The 19,602-nt window shown below is 45.0% G+C and overlaps 1 protein-coding gene across 1 annotated transcript in view; it reads right to left on the reverse strand.

The window, feature by feature from the left end:
- The window catches only part of ERMP1 (endoplasmic reticulum metallopeptidase 1), a 40,904-nt gene extending 27,592 nt beyond the window's left edge, over window positions 1–13,312 (reverse strand). The window contains exons 1-4 of the mRNA XM_038527277.1: window positions 12,963–13,312; window positions 11,116–11,417; window positions 6,727–6,854; window positions 5,994–6,099 (exon numbers count right to left, since the gene is read on the reverse strand). Of these exons, the coding sequence (XP_038383205.1) occupies window positions 5,994–6,099; window positions 6,727–6,854; window positions 11,116–11,417; window positions 12,963–13,312 (886 nt within the window). The remainder of the gene's footprint in view (window positions 1–5,993; window positions 6,100–6,726; window positions 6,855–11,115; window positions 11,418–12,962) is intronic.
- Between the last annotated feature and the right edge of the window lie 6,290 nt (window positions 13,313–19,602).

Below are 19,602 nucleotides of genomic sequence, written 5' to 3' on the forward strand. Positions count from 1 at the left end.
TGTTTAAGTTTTTAAGAAACTGCCAAACTAAGTAGTAGTTAAGCTTCGTTTCAGAAGAAATATAAATTCAGAGAACAGTAAGAATTTTTTTTTAATTTTTATTTATTTATGATAGTCACACAGAGAGAGAGAGAAAGAGAGAGGCAGAGACACAGGCAGAGGGAGAAGCAGGCTCCATGCACTGGGAGCCCGATGTGGGATTTGATCCCGGGTCTCCAGGATCGCGCCCTGGGCCAAAGGCAGGCGCTAAACCGCTGCGCCACCCAGGGATCCCAACAGTAAGAATTTTTAAAATATTACTTTAGTTTTTAAAATTTTTAAACTTCAGATTTGCAGAAAGGAAGTAGAATGTAATACCCAGGGCTGATGGAACAGGCGGTGTCCTACACTGTTGGTGGAAGTGCAGATTGATGTTTTGGGGCAGTCTGGCAGTAGAGACCACTTTAAAAAACATGCAGACCCTTCTATCTGACAAGACCACTTGTAGGAATTTATCCCGTAAAATAACTGCACATAGACGCATAGATCCGAGTACTGTGTAGTACACACACACACACACACACACACACACACTTTGCTGGATTTAGTTGGCTAATATTTAGGATTTTCATATCTAGGTATGGCAGTTATCTACCAAAAGTATTTCCCAAAGCTGAACATATCCACGTTATAACTAATTCTATTTGAAGTGTGCATCACATACATGAGTCCCATTTATGAGACTGTTCATAACAGCACCCTTCATAAGAGCCAAAACCTACAATCTGATATCACCGGTAGAATGGATATTCTTGTCAATGGAATAGTATTCAGCAATAAAAAAAAAAAAAAAGAATGAAGTCTGCTAAACACAAGACAGATGAGTCTTACAGACTTGATACTAGGTAAAAAAGAAGCCATAAAAAAAAAAAAAAAAAGAAGCCATACATAAAAGAAAACACAGTGTGGGAGTCAATTATAGAAAGTTCAAATACAAGCAAAATTAAATCTGCCAAGACAAAGGTCAGAATAGCAGGAATCACAGGGGAGGATCTTGGAGTGCAGTTCAATACTCTCAGTCTCGATCTGGGTTCTGGTTACATGATTATATTCAATTTGCAAAAATTCATCAGGCTGAACATGCAGATCTGTGTGCATTTCTTTCACAATTCATGAAAGAGGAAATAAAGACACTTAAAATGTTAGTACTTGTGAAAAAGGTAAGACCCATCAGCAAGAAAGAAACTGACGGTTTGTAAATATTCACCACCCGGTCTTTAACCCCCATAGAGATCCGACTACTGTGTGCCTACACTCCAGCCCCGCCCCAACTGGCACTGACCTCCCCCTCAGGCCTACAGGTCAAGTTCCCATACAAAAAGGAAGTCTCAGGAGACTGGGATGGGCAAGTCGGTCAGCTCCTGAGTGAGCTACTCCCCGTAACATGAACGAAGCAAAAGGAACTCTTACAGGAGAAATTATAGAACTGAGGGTTTTACTCTGTGGTTATGAATCATAAGAAGTAGATACAAACACTATCCCATTTTTACAGATGAAGAACCAAAGCATGCAGATCTGTGACTTGTTCAAGGGTGCTTGCTATAGGTGCATCCTATGGCTGGGATCTGAACTTGCCTTCTGGCTGGAGCCTGTGCTGGATGCTATGGGAGCCAACTAAGACAAGCAATTCCACTCCTGAGGAGTTTTGCAATAGCTGGGAACAGAAAAATGAGCAGTGGTTGGATGAGGGGAGAAATGTTTAGGTCACCATAATATAACTGGTCTCCTGTGCATGGACCTAGAAGGCATTCTCAAGTTTTTAGTCTTATAAAAAAAACCGAGAAGACTATACAGTACTCGGATCTATGCATCTATGTGCATTTTTACGGGATAAATTCCTACAAGTGGTCTTGTCAGATAGAAGGGTCTGCATGTTTTCTAAAGTGGTCTCTACTGCCAGACTGCCCCAAAACATCAATCTGCACTTCCACCAACAGTGTAGGACACTGCCTGTTCCATCAGCCCTGAGTATTACATTCTACTTCCTTTCTGCAAATCTAAAGTTTAAAAAATTCAAAAACTAAAGTAATATTTAAAAAATTCTTACTGTTCTCTGAATTTATATTTCTTCTGAAACGAAGCTTTACTACTTAGTTTGGCATTTCTTAAAAACTTAAATTTACCCACTTGACCTAGGTATCCACCCAAAAGAAAGGAAAACATACATCCACACAAAGACTTATTACAGACAAACGTTCACAGCAGCATTATTCCTGATAGCCTGAAAGTGGAATCAATCCAAATGTCCATCACCTGACGAATGGATCAACAAAATGCATGCTATCCACACAAGAGAACATAATTCAAGTTATAAAAAGAAGGAAGTACTCACATGTGCTACAACATAGATGAACCTTAGAAAACATCATATGTATTGAAAAAAGCCAGACTAGTGAGTGTGGGGCCTCTCTGTAGGGTAATGAGAAGATTCTAGAATTGACTGCAGTGATGACTGCTCAACTTTGTGAAGAGATCTAAAAACCACTGAGTTTTACTTTAAATGAGTGAATTATAAGGTATGCGGCTTACTCCTCAATAGAGCTGTAGTTTTAAACGAATGCAATCTCAAGCAGGTTATAAAACAGCAAATGGCACAGGATCCCATTTTCCTAAGATATATTAACTTACTATATTAATGTGTGTGTATAGAAAAAATTCCAGAAGAATACGGACTAAATTGTGAAACTGGTTTGCTCTGGGGTAGGACACGGGGCACGATATTTTTCACAAGAGAAAAAAAAAACAATTCTGTGATTCCTCTGCTTTTGGGCTTCTACTTGAGATTGGCAGTATCTGAATTTTTCATAGGGGACATTTATTACTGGTTTAATCTGATTAAATTTTTAAATAATGGATTTTACAACACTTCAACTTATTAAAGCAGCCTTACTAGGTCATGACATAAATCACTAGTCTGATAAAGTTAAGTCATTCTTTCATGCACTCTGGCTCTTTCCAGAACGAGGTAGTGATGATTATTCCAGTCACTAAAAACCCCCTGAATGAAAGTCTCTCTCTGAAGGGACAATGGACACTAGTGAGTACAAACTGTTTTAACCAAAACGTTTCCAGGACAGGACAAGTGCCTGTCGAAGCAGCTGAGGACGGGGCAACCTCGCAGGACTCCACATCCTGGAGGCTTTAGCCTTGCCCTGGGAAAGCCATCACTGCAAATAAGCCAGGCTTCTGTGGGCACTGGCCCATGGAAGGGAGATCCCAAGAGCTGCTAGAATGTCAGCACGCCCGGAAAGCTGCCTGGCCCGCAGCTCAGCTGCCAGCAGCAGCTACCAAAACCTAAAGGGAGAACTAGGCATAAAAACTCGGGGTGGGAGTGGGGGGGAGGGTGGATATTCTCTCCAAATCTTCTGCAGGATGTCCCTCCAGACAAAATCAGTTTTGAAGGGTGAAGAATTTATTTTCCAATGAGTGAAACTTTTTAAATTGTACATACAGTTTATCCTTGAACAACATGACTTTGAACTGTGCTGGTCCACTCATATGTGATTTTTTGTAATAAATATGTATAATACTGTGTCTTTTCTCCTATGATTTTCCTGACAACGTTTTCTCTAGCTCACTCTATTGTAAGAACACAACATGCAACACACACAACATACAATATATGTTAATTGACTATTCGTTATCAGTAAGGCTCCGGTGTACAGCAGACTACTTAGTAATTAGGTTTTTGGGGGAATCAAGAGTTACACACAGATTTTCAACCATTCCGGGGATCAGCACCTCTACCCACCCCATTGTTCAAGGGGCAACTTTATATTGCTAATTAGTAACAAGTCTGTTCTTTGCTTTTACTATGATTCAAATACAATGCCAAAATTTAAACAACACAGAAAACTATAAAGAATGTAAGTAAAGCAGTAATGACCATTCTGGTTTTAAATTATGGAGCAATTGGGATCCCTGGGTGGCGCAGCGGTTTGGCGCCTGCCTTTGGCCCAGGGCGCGATCCTGGAGACCCGGGATCGAATCCCACATCGGGCTCCCGGTGCATGGAGCCTGCTTCTCCCTCTGCCTGTGTCTCTGCCTCTCTCTCTCTCTCTCTGTGACTATCATAAATAAATAAAAATTAAAAATAAATAAATAAATAAATAAATTATGGAGCAATGGAGAGTTCAAATTGGCTTTTCACATTTGGCCCCATCCTCCACTCGTGTCACCCACCACGTAACACTCACCAGCCAGCAGGGACCGCTACTGTAGTTTAAATCTTTCCAGATAATACAATTACATCCAAAATGTATGCAAGTATATGATTTTTATGTAAAACTATCTATATTTAGTAAAAACACCATGGACTGTAGGTTAGTCACACCTAGCAAAAGTGGGCACTCAATAAATGTAAATGAAGAAATTAACTTGGATCTAGATCTAACTAGTCCTCTCTGGACTACATATGAATAAAATACATTAATATGTATGCACAGGATACATATGTGTTAATATAGATGCACAGAATAAATTCAGGAAAGGTACAGTCCAAACCTTAGGCCTGGTTTTGATCTGGGTCCTAGGAGTGCAGGAGTCAGTGCTAACAACTGAGAATTTAACAGAGTACAGGCCCAGGAGAGAAAAGATAGAGACACACTCCTGCCCACGTGGAGCCCTGACATTTTCACTGGAGGATAGATGCAGTGTAAGTAACAGATGCGACAGTAAGCTCTGCTTACAGAATTTCCTTTTGCTCCTTGTTGCGGTTGTTCAACATGTAACCCTCCTATCCTGACAGAACCCAAGAATAGGAGGGCCACGGACAATAGCGAGGCCCCTACTGAGCCCCACAGATATCAGAACCAGCTTCTCCTGAGTTAGGTGAGGCATTAGAGCAAACAGAAACATCTGAGAGTTAGAAAGGAGCACATTCTCATCTCACGACCTTGAGATTCTCAGAGGTTAGCTGATGTAAAAAACATATGCCCATTTTGAAGGGTAAACGTCTAAAATAAGTTGGATGGAGAATATTAAAACACAGCACCATTTAGGTGATATACACAGACATAATTAGCACTTAGCACATCTTAACTGATACCGGGTATTTAAAGGGCACTAGAGAGCTCCTCTATCAGCTTACTCACTTCTCCTGGCCCATCTCCAGCACCCCCATTACAGAACTTCTACTGAATGCTGTGTGTCTGGCTAAAGTGCACTATCCAAATTTCTAACACACCAGGGAAAATGGTGTGGAACTTCCCACAGCAGAATTTAAGAAGCCCAGAACTGCAAATTCTGTTAAGAAACATGACAAATGATCCTTACTAACTTAATGGGTGCTATCCCTAAAACCTATCAACTGGTCATCCTTAGGAAAGCTTACTCATAAAATAAAAAAATATTTCCCTGGTTGATGAAGTATTACTGAATTCCATGACACTCAGCTCGGGGATCATTTTAAAGCCTTTAACCACAGGCGTATTTTCTCATTTTAATTCATTACATGGTTGTCATTTAATATTATTTACATCATAATCACCTGTAAATGATAAAACAAAGTCCACCACTTATAGGACAATTGGGTTAGTGGTTACGAACATGGGCTGCAAGCCTGTACCACCCAGGGTCCATCCCACTGCAACTTTTACCAACTGTGAAAACTTACGGATGTTGAAACATCTCCTGGCTCGGTTTTCTTATGTGCAAAATGGTGGTCATGACAGGACTCACTCCTCAGGTTGTTCTGAGGACTCAGTGACTTAACATACGATCAACGCTTTGAACAACACTTAGCCCATAGCGCTACGCAAGTTATTAGGTGCTGTTAATATTATCGTGTTAAAAACCCCAACAATGACAAAGTAAAACTATCACATGCTTTACAAAGAATGTTTGTTTCATCAGAGATTGCTTGAGTCCGAAAAGCTTCCAATTTTATAAAAATAAGAATGGCATTAAAGTATACAATGCAACTGCACTGAAATGTAAAATACAACTTCACATACCTGTTTGAAACACAAGTTCTTTCCCTCCCACACCCGCTGCCTCCAAGTTAATAAATGCACGAATCAAGCTGGCCCAGGGGTGCTGAGTTATGAAACCATGACTGGCCTGGGTAAGAAGGAAGTAAAACAAATATAGATTAAACCCTCTTAAATGATCAAAGTCTTTATTTTGCTTATTTTAAAGACAGAATGTCTGTGTTGATAAGGGGGAAGAATAAAAAAATTATCATTTTCAAAGGTAATTTTCAAAGGGAATGTCTAAAGATATCTATCCGTTTCTCTACGCATAATGGCTGTATGTGGTTTGCTGAGTGGAAAGTCACCATCACAGAAGGCAGCCTGATTTCCATGAGTGCTGCCAAACAATATCCTCAGTAAGTGTGAGGCTAAGCCAACGGAACAGAGGAGAAAGGACAGTCCTCGTGCTCGGGTATTCATGCTGTGTGCCAGCTGCAAAACATCTCTGCAACTCCAGTGTCCCAGAAAACCCGAGATGGTTAGTTATGCTATCACAATGCCCTTTTATGAATCAAACACTGACAAGATGGTCTGTTCTGAGTTTTCAAATACTGAACATGGGTACACAGCGGTTGTGGAAGTTTTGAAGTACTGCCAGATACAATATTATCGTTTTAGGATACCGCAAATGAATAATCAAAATGCTTAAGCATTAGCTATTATTACTGTTCTCATTATTACATAAATCTAGTATTTAAAAAGAGCAAAATCTCACTTGTAGGACATTTTCCTCAGCACCATTAAAGAGAAATATGACAGCATGATGTAAGGCTTCTGAAGACGTTGACAAGACACGAAGAACTTCCAGCATCACTGAGCAGCTAACGGCATCATCACTGGCACCTTTAAATCAGAAAGAGAGTTTGGTCCTCAGATCTTAAAATTTTTACAGAATGAAGGGGCCCCTGGGTGGCTCAGTCAGTAAAGTGTCTGCCTTCAGCTCAGGTCATGATCTCAGGGTTCTGGGATAGAGCCCCACGTTGGACTCCCTGCTCAGCGGGGAGTCTGCTTCTCTCTCTCCCTCTGCCTCTCCCACTGCTCATGCCTATTCTTTCTTCTCAAATAAATGAATAAAATCTTGGGGGGAAAAAACTTTTTACAGGATGAACTGTCATGGCTAGGAAGGGGGTTTTCGTATCAGTTGGTTAAGTCTGACTATTGCTCTCAGCTCAGGCGTCCATCTCAGAGTTTGAGCCTTGTGTTGGGTTCCACGCTGGGCATGGAGCCTACTTTAAAAAAAAAAAAAAAAGAAAAAGAAAAAAAAGCAGCCTTGTGGCTCCAGGACCAGAAGCATAGCTCTGTCACCATCAGCTGACAAGGGCAGCCACCAGTGATGTCTCACTCCATGAAGGCTAGGATCCTCGTCTGGCTCCCCTGTCTGGCTCCCCTTCAGACTTCTGTAGAACTGTGCCTAGTCATGAGCAGTCACTCAACTCACATGTCTGTTCAATCAGCAACTAGGTGGACCTCAATTAATACTGAAAAGTGGCATTCTCATCAATTCCAGGCAATCTGCTCCATTCTCTCTCCTCATTCCACATCTTTTGTAATATTCTCATTTTTGGTGTTCTAGCTTGCTACATCATCTCCCACTGCCACTGAGCCTTTCCTACTCCTTGTCCTACCAGAATCATAAAGCTGCACATCACTCCACATTTACAGAGGGGACTGTCTCGGTGGGGCAGCATTTTTTTTTTTAAAGATTATGTGATGAAAGGGGTCATGTAATGAACAAGTCAAACACAACATCAGGGATGCCTGGATGGCTCAGCAGTTGAGTATCTGCTTTTGGCTCAGGTTGTAATCCCTCAGTCCCGGGATCGAGTCCCACATTGGGCTCCCTGCATGGGGCCTGCTTCTCCCTCTGCCTATGTCTCTGCGTGTCTCTCATAAATAAATAAATAAAATCTTAAAAAGAAACAAAAACAACAATATCAAATCTAAGACAACACAAGAATGGAGACCGATGACCTAAACAGCATCCCTGTTCCCAGCAGTGAGAAAGCAGAGGCGCTCATCAAATGACTTCACTTCTTGATTCAGAAGGTTCGTATATTTATTAAAGGTGATTATAAAGAGGACTTTAATACCTTGATTTCTTAAAAGCACCATAAAAGATAAAGGAACTGACTAGACATTTGATGATATTAAAGAATTCTTATTAAGTTTTTTAGATGAGGTAATTTATGGTGTTATAAGTGTACCCAGAGAGAATCCTTATCTTTCCATGATATAGACCCAAAATACGGAGAAATAAGTATGGCTGAGACTGGATTCAAAATAACCGGGTGTGGGGGGGGGGTGTGTGAGATGTGGGAACAAGATCGGACTTTAGAAGTTAGGTGAATAATTCTGCTTTTGTACAATCTGAAATCTTCCATTCTAAAAAGTTTCAAGTGTAAGTAAAGCAGCTAAGGTGTAGTAATAACCCAGGCAACAGCATCTCTGGGCTTACGCGCTGGAACGCAGAGTGCTACAGAATTCAGTGTCGGTTTCAGAGCAAGAAAGACCTGCAAGTAAATTCCAGCTGTTATGTACCCTACGACTTCTGGTCTGGAAGACAAGGCCCGTGAGAGTTACCTCACAGGTGTGTTAGGAGGATTACAAGACAGCGTGGTCCATGTCCAGCGTTAATTGTTCCTTCTCTTTACAAATTAAAGAAAGCCTCTGCAACCAACTAAAATGCTTGTTTTGGGCACTGCTAATTCCAGACCCCCCTTCCTACTCAAGAAGAAACTATTTATTAGCTATCTTTGTCTTGGTGTTATCACTAGATTTTAATCAAAGTGAAAAAAGTCATCATTATCTAATTACTATCAAGCAGAACCTCTACATAACTATCAGTAAAAAGGCACACCTTCTGGCAACCAAAGGAAATGACTGTTTTTTTTTTAACTTTTGAGACTCTGAGCTACCTTAAACATCAACAGCAAACAATAAAGTATTTGTTCAAAGTGAGAGAAAGGAAAAGTGAAAGAAATATATCTGGGGCTGATTAAACAGTTAATATGTCTATTTATGTTCCTTTATTTTAATGGCTCTGGCATCTGAAAACAGGACTAGTGAAGTGAAGCATTAAATACCGGTTTTTTGTTTGTTTGTTTTTGAGAGAGAGAGAGGTGGGGAGAGAGAGAGGGAGAGGGAGAATCCCAAGCGGGCTCCAATCCCAATGCCCAGGGCTGAGCTTGACAAGGGGCTCCATCTCATGACCCTGAGATCATGACCTGAGCCGAATCAAAAGTGAGATGCCAGACTGACTTGAGTCATCCTGGGGCCTCAGGATAAATACCTTTCCGAAAGGGATGGGAAGTGAGAGGACAGCATCTCTAAGGGCGGGTGGTAAACCGACATCACTTTCCAGTCAGAATTAACCCTGAAATTGAAACCACCACTGAGATAACTCACGGCCTCTTCTACCAACAACCTGAAGCCATGCAGCATACCCAAGAAGACACTTCAGGCCTTTCTGTGGGTAATATTATTCCAAAGTGTTATCAGTTCCTAAAGTTCAAGATACACTGCTGAGAAGAACTCAAAACTAAAAATATCTCCATGTCTCATTTAGTTCATCCACTAAAAAGACATAGGTGATAGTCTATTTAGTGACTGTGTTTTTTCAGCTATTTTTATTTATTTTCAACTATTTTTAATGATGTATAATTGACAGAAATTTCCTTGAAATCATTGGCTAGATATTCTTATGAAATCTTAATTAAAAATGGGTTCCAACAACCCACAAAATCGCCATCCTTTCCTTCCTGGCCTCTGTGTATGTGATTTCTAACATCTGGCACTATGTTTCTGATACTTGCATACACGTCTTTCTTCTATATCGCTCTTAAAGAACCATGGTGTTAATCTATCCCATGCAAGAATTTAAGCATTATAATAGGGGGACATTTACTCTACAGCTTTGAAACAGGCATAAAAGACTGGTTTCCCTAAGCACACACAAAGGTATTTCTGACTTTATAAAACAGATGTTTGTATACAGATACTTGAAAAAGCAGTTGCAAAATGCTTGCAATTACCAAGCTTTTTGATTAAAGATATCCTGATATGAATCATTTTATTAAACTTTTTTCTCTTTTGCATAATTCTAGATATTCATATGAACCTGCTATAAGTTCAAGCACTCCAGAAATATTAGTCAAATAGCCAAAAAAAAAAAAAAAAAAAAAGTTTTTCATGCCCAAAAGTACTATCTCGTTTTTACAGATCAGAAACTGAGCAAAGAAGAGTTTACATAGTTTGCCAAAAAGAACATTAACTACAAACTAATAATTTCTTTCCTTTGAAATGCAGCTCAAAGAACTGCCCGGCCAGGAACCCCAGCATCTGGTGACACCTTTGTCTCTCTGATCAGCTAAGTTTACTCCTGTGACAAAAGATAGGGGTGAACAGATGCTACCTCAGCAACTCCATCTCTAAAATGCTATGATTCCACTATAAAATGTTGTTTTCTATTCGTCCCTATTTAAAAATCTAACTATGGAAAACATCTCTTTCATGAATCTTATTTTTAAAAATATAAGTCCACGTGAGGGAATTCTCATTCCTTCTACAAGTATTCATTGTGTCAGGCACCATCCTAAACATCAAACGTTCTATCTTGTTGAAGTATTTTCACAGCAAGATTAATGGATTAATAAGATATTCTCAGATTATGGCATTCCTAGTAAACCAAAACTCTTCCCTGACAGACCGACAGACACTGGTAGGAGGGCTGCCCTCCAATCCCTGCATCCCTTGAAGGCAAAAAACTGTCCCTTCATCCCAAATCCCCAACCCTCATACAACACCTAAGCTAAGTGAACATTCACGTGATGGAACCCAACCCCAGGTTTGGGGACACATGGCTGGCAACACTGATAAAGCAGCCATGATCTCCCAGAAACACTCCAAGTCCTGTCACTGGGCTGCTGGCTCTGACGTTCACAAAAATAAAGCACGCAAGCACTTGAGAGAATAGTGAGGGATTTGGATCTCAAACTCAATGATACTATTCAAATGATCTTGAACAACTGCCCAAGCAGCTTGGAGTTATTAAGCTATCTGAGCTTATTGAGGTATAACTCCACAGAACTAAAAGTCAGGTCCATACCTGGTGAGTTTGCCACAGAGTCAAAATGACAGTTGGCCAGGACAGCGTGCTGGGCCCCATCCCTGGGCTCCAACATCACCACGACATTGGTGATGTTGTCATAGTAACTTGTGAAACCTCCCAAGAAGTCAATGCTAAAGGAGCCGGTAGGCCGTTGCACGTCTACTGAAATCCTGTGAAGGCTGTTGCTCTGAACTTCAATCAGTTTAATCTGTTCCAAGAGGTAACGGACCGTCACAATTTCATTTTCTGGACTTCCTGTGGTCCTCGGGCCAATGGATGTTATGTGTTCAAGATAATCCCTGGAAGCAACCAAAAGAATAACAGTGACAAGGAGCACGAGGCTTAGAATGAGCACTTAACCCAGGACTTTTCCTGTGTGCCCTCCCACGCCCCTGTGAAAACCAGTTCTTTGACTTCTCACATGAAAAAAAGGCCGACTTTAATTATTTCAGGTACCCTATGAAAATCACTTGTCAGGTCCCATCGTTTTGTCTCCCATGAGTTCCTCCCTTCAGTTTTCTCCACCCACCCACCACTCTCAAGTTCTTCATATCCCCCAATCAAAGCAATACAACGACCAAGGATTCTATTCTAAACATATGACTGCTGAAGGCTGGCCAGACCCAATCCAACTCTTGAAGGTTACTGATTTTTTTTTTAATATAGATTTTTATCCCATTTATTCGAGAGAGGCAGAGACAGAGATGGAACCAGGCTCCTGCGGGGAGCCGGAGGCAGAACTCGATCCCAGGACCCGGGGATCACCACCTGATCCTGAGCAGACGCTCAACCACGAAGCTGCACAGGTGCCTCAAGGTTACTGATTCTAAGCAGCAGAAGCCAATGAGCAAAGACAATTTAGTCCAGAGATAAAATAAGCAAAACAAAACAAAAAACCCTTTCCACTGCTGAGAATGGACTCAGCCCTCTCCCTGCACACTGGGCCTAATAACTTCAATTTGGGCCAAAGCCAACCCTACCCCTAAAACAAACAAACAACAAAAATGTGTTGTCTTTTCACTGCATTCCAAGTGGGCAAAAAAAGAAAAAAAAGGGGAGTGGAGGAGAGGTGTGTTCCAGAAAGCCCTTAAGAAAATAAGCTTCCAGCACTTTGTAGTCGGCAGCTTTTAAAACACAGCGGCTGTTGAAAACTCTGCTAAGCTTACGATTGTAGGCGCTTTGACAGAGCTTTGCTAGTTCGCTCAAAGGTCCCTTCATCTTCAACTTAAGAAAGAAACAACCAAATCTTACACACCAGGGGCCCAAGGACAAGCCCCGGGAATCCGAGAACCGCCCGAAATTGTAAAATTCTGAATGCGCATTCTTTCACAAGTGCCTCAAAGCCTTGCAGGGGCGAGGACTGTGACCCTCAAGAGGTGAAGGGCTCTGCATTACGCCGCCCCCCCCCCCCGTGATCACCTCCCCCACCCCTACCTCCACCCCCACCCCCACCCCGAATCTATAAAGCGGCCTCGGTACACAAGCGTGTCTCCCCGTCTCCTGTGCGAAGCCGGAGGGCCGACAGAAGGTGGAAGTTGCTCCAGAGGAGGGGGGGGCACGACTGCCCGGCCCCCACGTGCAAGCGGGGCAGCACCGCGGCCGACGAGCAAGCCCAGCCCGCGCCCCTGCCCTTGCCCCGGCCCCTCCCCCGCCCGCTGCACGCGCCCCGTAAACCCGGGCTCCGGGCCCCCCGCCCCCCTCCACGTGCGTCCGCGCGGCGCCGGCGAGCCCGGGCGGTCCCGCGGGGCGGCCAGGTGGGCGCACGCAGGTGGGGCGCCCCGGGCCGGGGCCTCGGCCGCTCAGGGGCGCGCGGGCCGGGCGGCGGCGGCGGCGGCGGCGGCTACCTGGCTTGGCGGGCGTCGAACTCCCCGGGGCGCCCGGTGGCCCCGCGCAGCACGAGCTGCTGCAGCGACAGCTGCACGAGCGCCCGCAGCGCGAGCAGGTAGAGCGCCAGCCCCAGCGCGGCGCGCGCCTCGGGCAGCCCGGTCCCCGCGCCACCGCCACCGCCGCCGCCGCCGCCGCCCCCCGCGCTCCGCTTCCGGGTCCTCGCGCCGCCGCCGCCGCCGCCGCCGCCGCACGTGTCCCGCGGGGGCTCCCGCGCCGCGGCCTCCCTCCCCGGCTGCGCGTCGTCCCGGCGCTCCGCTCCGACGCGGTGCCGCCTCACGGCCGCCGCCGACTCCGACCCCCACTCCATGGCCACCACCTCAGCCGCCGGCCGCGCCGCCGGACACGGCCCCGCGAGCGGCCGCCGCAGCGCCTCCTAGAGAGCGGACGGAAACTGCAGAGGGCCAAACTTGTGCTGATTGGCCCGTCCCGCCGCCGCCCAGCCCCGCGTCGCGGCCGCGCCGGCCGAGGGGGGCGTGCCGCGGGCCTCCCGCTCCCGATGCCTGCCCGAGACCCGCGAGGCGGCGAGACCAACGCGCGCGGCGCGGCGGGCAGGTCCCCTTTCGTGAGGGGCGACAGAGCAGGGAAAGCAGGCTCCTCGCTCCTAAGATGAGAACGAGGGGGCTGCGCCGAGGAGGCCCGGCCCGCGCCATCCGCAGCTCCGCAGTCCGACCGCGTGCGGCCCCCGCGCTGCCCTCGTCTCCACGTGACGCGCGACGCGCAGCGGCGGCTCCCACTTACCCAACACCTGCCCTGAGCCGCGCGCTGCGCCCCGTGCTTCCTGCCCCAGCCCATCACCCCCGAGCAGGGAGGAAGGTTGCGCCTCCCGAAGAGCTGAGGCGCTAGACCGCTCCCGGGGGAGCTGCAGCCCAGCGGGCTCCCAAGCTGGGCCTCTCAGGGTGGCACTCTGCAAAGGAAGGCTCGGGAAAGCCGCCCCTCCCTCCGCGCCACCCAGATGCCAGAGACCGGCTGGTTTTCCCCCTGCCTGCTGATGCGCTGAGCCTCTCTGCCTCGAAGCTGTGCGTCTCCAGCACCGGGCACCGAGGCCAGCTGGGCAGGTGCACCTGCCCGACGCCCTGGGGGGATGCTCCCGGCCGCGCTCAGGCCCACCCGAAACCAGGGCACCGCTTATCCTCAGCTCTCCCGACACGCCGTCCTCTTTCTCCGTCCTTCCTTTTACAACGTGATCCTCGCACGTGCTGTTCAGGCTCCTGGGATCCTTCTTGCCTCCCCTCATTGCCTAGCTACCTTCTCTTCCTCCTCCAGATCTCAGCTCCAGTGGCACTTGCTCAAGCAGAACTCTCCTAATCTAAGGAAGCCACTTTCCCTAATTTGTAGGATCTCACAGCACCGTGGTGTGCACATTATCATTTAAGATCTTTATTAAGATTTTATTTATTCATGAGAGACAGAGAGAGTCAGAGGGAGAAGTTCCCTGCTGGGAGCCCGAGGCGGGACTGGATCCCGGGACCCCAGGATCACGACCTGAGCCAAACGCACATGCTCAACCACTGACCCACCCAGGTGCCCCTATTTTATATCTTTCTCATGAAGACTGTAAGCTCCACAAAGACAGGAATCATGTCTGGCTTCACTCACCATTTTATTCCATCTCCTAACACAAAGCACCACACATAAGTAGTTAATAAATTTTCTCTTAAAAAAAAATTTCTGTATTTATTCATGAGAGAGAGAGAGAGAGAGGGAGGCAGAGGGAAAGGCAGGCTCCCTGTGGGGATCCTGATGCGGGGCTCAATCCCAAGACCCCAGGACCATGACCTGAGCCAAAGGCAGACGATCAACCGCTGAGCCACCCAGGTGCTCATCAATAAATATTCCTTGACTGAGTCATAAAATGAAATTTTATGGCAGCAACATAATTTTAACGATTCTTTTTAGCCGACGAGGTCCGGGAGACCAAGGACAATGCCTATCTTGTTTATTCATCACTATGTTCCCGATGTTTATCTCTGTGCCTAGCGCATGGTTGTCACTCAATACGTATTTATTGAACGAGCAAATGAATATATATTGTCTTTTGTAAGAACCAGATTTCTTGCTATTCTCTTTCCAAAAACTCAAGTACCTCTACCATCTTTGGAAGCTAAGACGTCAGAAACAACTCTGTCCACTGTAGTGTAACAATATGTGGAGCTCACTCATTCTTAGAGGAAGGGCACACATGTCCCCTGATCTTTTAAGCTTTACTTATTTTATGCTGTCACTTTCTGGGCTGGGTGGGTATCAGAAAACCCAGGGGTGAGGTGTACACCTCAGGAGCTGTGTTAGTAGTTGAATCATTTGGGCATTCTTCTTCTGAATGGGTGATGTGTGTTAAGCATTCTCCGATGATATGCTGTGGAAGGCAGTGAACCAGAGCAGAAAAGAGCCAGGGTGTTGGAGTCAGATCTGAGATCCTCAAATTGTGTACCTTTCGATGAGTATGTCATTATGCAGGTGACAGTCTCGGGATCCTTATCTGTGATCATGGAGATAATGTCTGCCTTAAAGGGCTTTAGTAAGGATTAATCAGCTAATATATAGGATGATCTTTACACATAGGTCTCATTAAGTAATATTTTCTGGAATGCTCCTTCTTATACAATCTTTTGCAGATTGGACAAAAGGGCATTTTCCTATGGTGATCATCGCAGGGCCCAAGGTGGTGCACATTATTTTAGCTGGGTCCTTGATGACAGCTTTTCTCTAGACTTGTGTAAACTATGGTATTCACATTTGAATATTTTTAATGTACCAACTGTCAGATATCTACTCTATCAGATACTGGCCAAGGTGAGGAAACATACAGAAGAATAAATCTATGTTTCTGCCTTCGCAGAGCTTACATTCTAGTTGAGAGAGACAACAAGAGGGTGTGTATCTGTGGGTGAAGAAAATGTCACATAAAGTGCTACAAAGAAAAATAAAGCAGAGAATTGAGAGTGACTGAGGCTCTTCTTTTTTTCAGTTGGGTGATCAAGGAAGATCTGAGATGACAAGTGAGGTAACCTGAACGAAGCGAGAGATGGGGCCATAAGAGCCTGAGGAGAGAATGTTCCAGGCGGAGGGAAATGCATAGGGGATATTCAGGAGCAACGCTGAGTAGGGCTTGTGGCTCAAGCCGACTGACCAAGAAGGGTGGTGATGGAGGGAAAGTCAGAGAAGTAGGCTGGGCCTGGGCAGGGCCTCCTGAGTGACAGCAAGGACTCTGGGGTGGTGTTGAGCCGCCAAGAGCCGTGTGCTGAGTTTTGTGTTGTAATATTGCTCAGAGCCTTGGTGCCAGGCAGAGCAGCACCCTGACCACACCTGGATCACAAGGCTAACAAGAGACTTGGCTAACATCCAGCCTTTGAAGTGTTTGAAGCCATTGATCTGTATGTTTGTGTGTGTGGGTAGCAGACCACTCATACCCTAGTTCCCAACTATCAAGTCCTGGGTGGGGGCGGAATGAGACATGCAAGGCTCTGAGAATGAGACAGCAGCTCTGTCTGGTGACCTACCGATGACTGGGGTTGACTCACCTTATCCCGCTTGGCAGACAGTTGACAAAGGGAGAGCCTGACCAACCTACAGGCACAGAGATGTCCCAAGTTCCCTCCGTTTTGCCACCTCTCAGGATTTTCTAGTAAGCTGACCAAGTTGAGTGAAAGGGCACACAGGCTGTCAGGATTCAGGGGAAATGCCAGTCCTACCTTCCACTGAGCTCACCCTGGAGCCAACGTGCCTCCTTCTTTGGAAAAGGTGCTCCTAGGGCACCTGGTGAAATGAGGCTGGCAGAAGCTACAGTGACAGTAAAATCAGGGGAGGTCCCGGGCCGAGAAGTGAGAAGAGAATCCAGATCAGCTACAAAAAGACAAATGGGCTGAGAAAACCGGAGCTTTTGGAGGGGAGAAAAATCAAATCAGAATCTCATACCATATCACACACCCAAAAAGAAAAATAAAGTAGAATTCAGAATTAAACATAAATTTTTTAACTGGTAGGAAATAAGGTAGGGGCACCTGGGTGGCTCAGTTGGTTTAGCATCTGACTCTTGGTTTCTACCCACGTCGTGATCTTGGGGTCCTCTCTCTCTCTCCCACTGCCCTTCCACCTCCCTCTCAAATAAATAAATAAATAAATAAATAAATAAATAAATAAATAAATAAATAGATCTTTTAAAGAAAAAGAAAGAAGGTAAACATAATAAGATAATTAAGACTTCAAATGGACAAGGACTCTAACCAAAAAAAAAAAAAAAAAGTAGAAGAAATCACTGAGGGAAAAAGTCCCTCTTAACTTTATATTAAAAACAATCACTGGGGATCTGGGTGGCTCTGTCGGTTAAGTCTCTGCCTTTGGCTCAGGTCATGATCTCAGAGCCCAGAGTCAGGCACCCTGCTCAGTGGGGAGTCTGCTTCTCTTTCTTCCTCTACACTCACTTCACCCGTGCTCATGCTCTCTCCCTCTCAAATAAATAAAATATTTTTTTTAAAAATCACCAAAAACATGAAAAGTCAAATGATAAACCTGAAACATTATTTTCAACAAATTCTAAAAACGGACTAATATACTTTTACTCTCATTCTGTCTTGATAGATAACTTATAAATATAAAATGCTATTATGCATTTATAATTTACTATATAATTTAATAGATCTATTTAATCATATATATTAAAATCAGTAAGAAAAATACCAATGCCTCAATAGAAAAATAGATAAACCATTCATCCTTTGTATCAAAAGAACACATGTAAAAATGTGGACCATTTCCACTTAACATGTTGCAAAAGCTTTTTGTCTCAGTTTTAATTATAACATGCATTGCTCACATAAAGGTTAATAGATGAGCACTTTTATCTGATGCAGGTGGGATACATACTGGAATACCCTTCTAGAAAATAACTTGGCAAGATGAGCCAGGAGCCTTAAAAGAATTCACAACTTTGAGGGCACCTGGGTGCCTCAGTCGGTTAAGCATCTGCCTTCAGCTCAGGTCACGATCCATCCCAGGGTCCTGGGATGGAGCCCCCACATTGGGCTCCCTGCTGAGTGGGGAGTCTGCTTCTCCCTCTTACTCTCCCTCTGTCAAATAAAAATACATAAAGAATCTTAAAAAAATCACAACCCCAGATGCAGTATTTTCAGAGGTAGGAATCTACTGAAGATGTAATTTTATAAGATCGTAGAAGAACACCTATCTATAAAAATCAAATATGTGGAAACTACTTCAGCAGAAAAAAAATAAAAGGAAAGTTCAAATACCTTATAGTGCATCCAGAGTGTGGGACGTCACGTAGCATTAGATGCAATGTCACCAAAGTCTATTCAACAATGTGGGGGAAATGTTCATCTTATACATATTAAGAGAAAAATATACAATACAAAATTGAATAAAGAATATATTGAATGGATATTAAATGTGTGGAAGAAAACACATCAAAGCAATGAACAGCAGTGACCTAAGAGTGGTATTTTTCTTTTTTAACCATTTGTGTCTCTGCCATCTTGTCTAGCCTGGGCTTAGTGTTCGCTGTAAGAACCTCAGAATGTGCTCAGGCCCCTGAGCCCTAGGCCTGGGGAGACACCTGGAATCTGCCGCATTGTCACCCTTCCCAAGGGAGTTAATGAACTGATTCCAGCATGGATGTGATGGGTGTGCTTTCAAATGGCTTTGGCTTTTGAATTTTCTTCTCTCTCCTTCATAGCACATTCCTAGTATTGGAGGAGAAGAACCAGGAATCTTAAGAGTCTCCAGGATTTATATGAGGAGTACACATCCAGGGCTTTGCGTTTCCCCCTGGGCTGCAGGGGTAGGTGAGCCAGGGCACAGAGATGTGACTCAGCAGTTTGGGGGGGAAGCTGACTCTGTGCTGAAGCTGGTTGTTTGGGGGCTACTAAAAAATTAATGAGTGTGTGTACTGTGGGGGCTTGGCCCCCCTGGGGCTGCACACTCTGAGCCCCCATCCTTTCTGGAGACTCTCTCTACATGGCTGTCTCCTCCCGCAGTCCCCTGAAACCCTCTGCAGGTGTCTCTCCTGGACTGGTTCCACTTGGCCTGCAAGCCCGTGACCTTTGTCGAGTGCTTACTGGCCAAAAATAGCTTCTGCGACCTGCGGCTTTCCCAACATGCCCCAAGGAGAAAGAGACAATGAAGGATCTTGGATGAGAATGACAGATATCTCTCATCAAAGTGTGGTCTGAGGACCACATAACCTAAGAATTGCCTGGGGACTGGGATCACACCATGCTTCTGTGTCTTGTGACCCACCTATTGCTTCAAACCACTTCGGCACGGGCTTCCCTATCACCTGCCATGTCAAACTCCAGTGAATGAGCTAAGCTTGCTATGTCTCAGTTTCTCCATCTGAGAAGCAGGGCAAACAGGGCTGTTTTGAGAGCCAGGATGAGCTCCAGATGTGACAACTGCTGCCCCTGTTCTGTGGGTCAGACCTCAGCCACAGGACGTAGGAAGCCGGGGAGATAACACCTGTGCATCTTTGACTCAGTTTCCAAATCCTCCTAACACCCCTCTGCAAATGCCTGAAAGGAAATTAGTGACTTCTTGGCCAGATGCTCTTCTAGCAACCTAAAGTGACGTTGTGAAAGACCACGTGTG

This window comes from Canis lupus, chromosome 1, assembly GCF_011100685.1.
Source record: "Canis lupus familiaris isolate Mischka breed German Shepherd chromosome 1, alternate assembly UU_Cfam_GSD_1.0, whole genome shotgun sequence".
Taxonomy (NCBI): domain Eukaryota; kingdom Metazoa; phylum Chordata; class Mammalia; order Carnivora; family Canidae; genus Canis; species Canis lupus.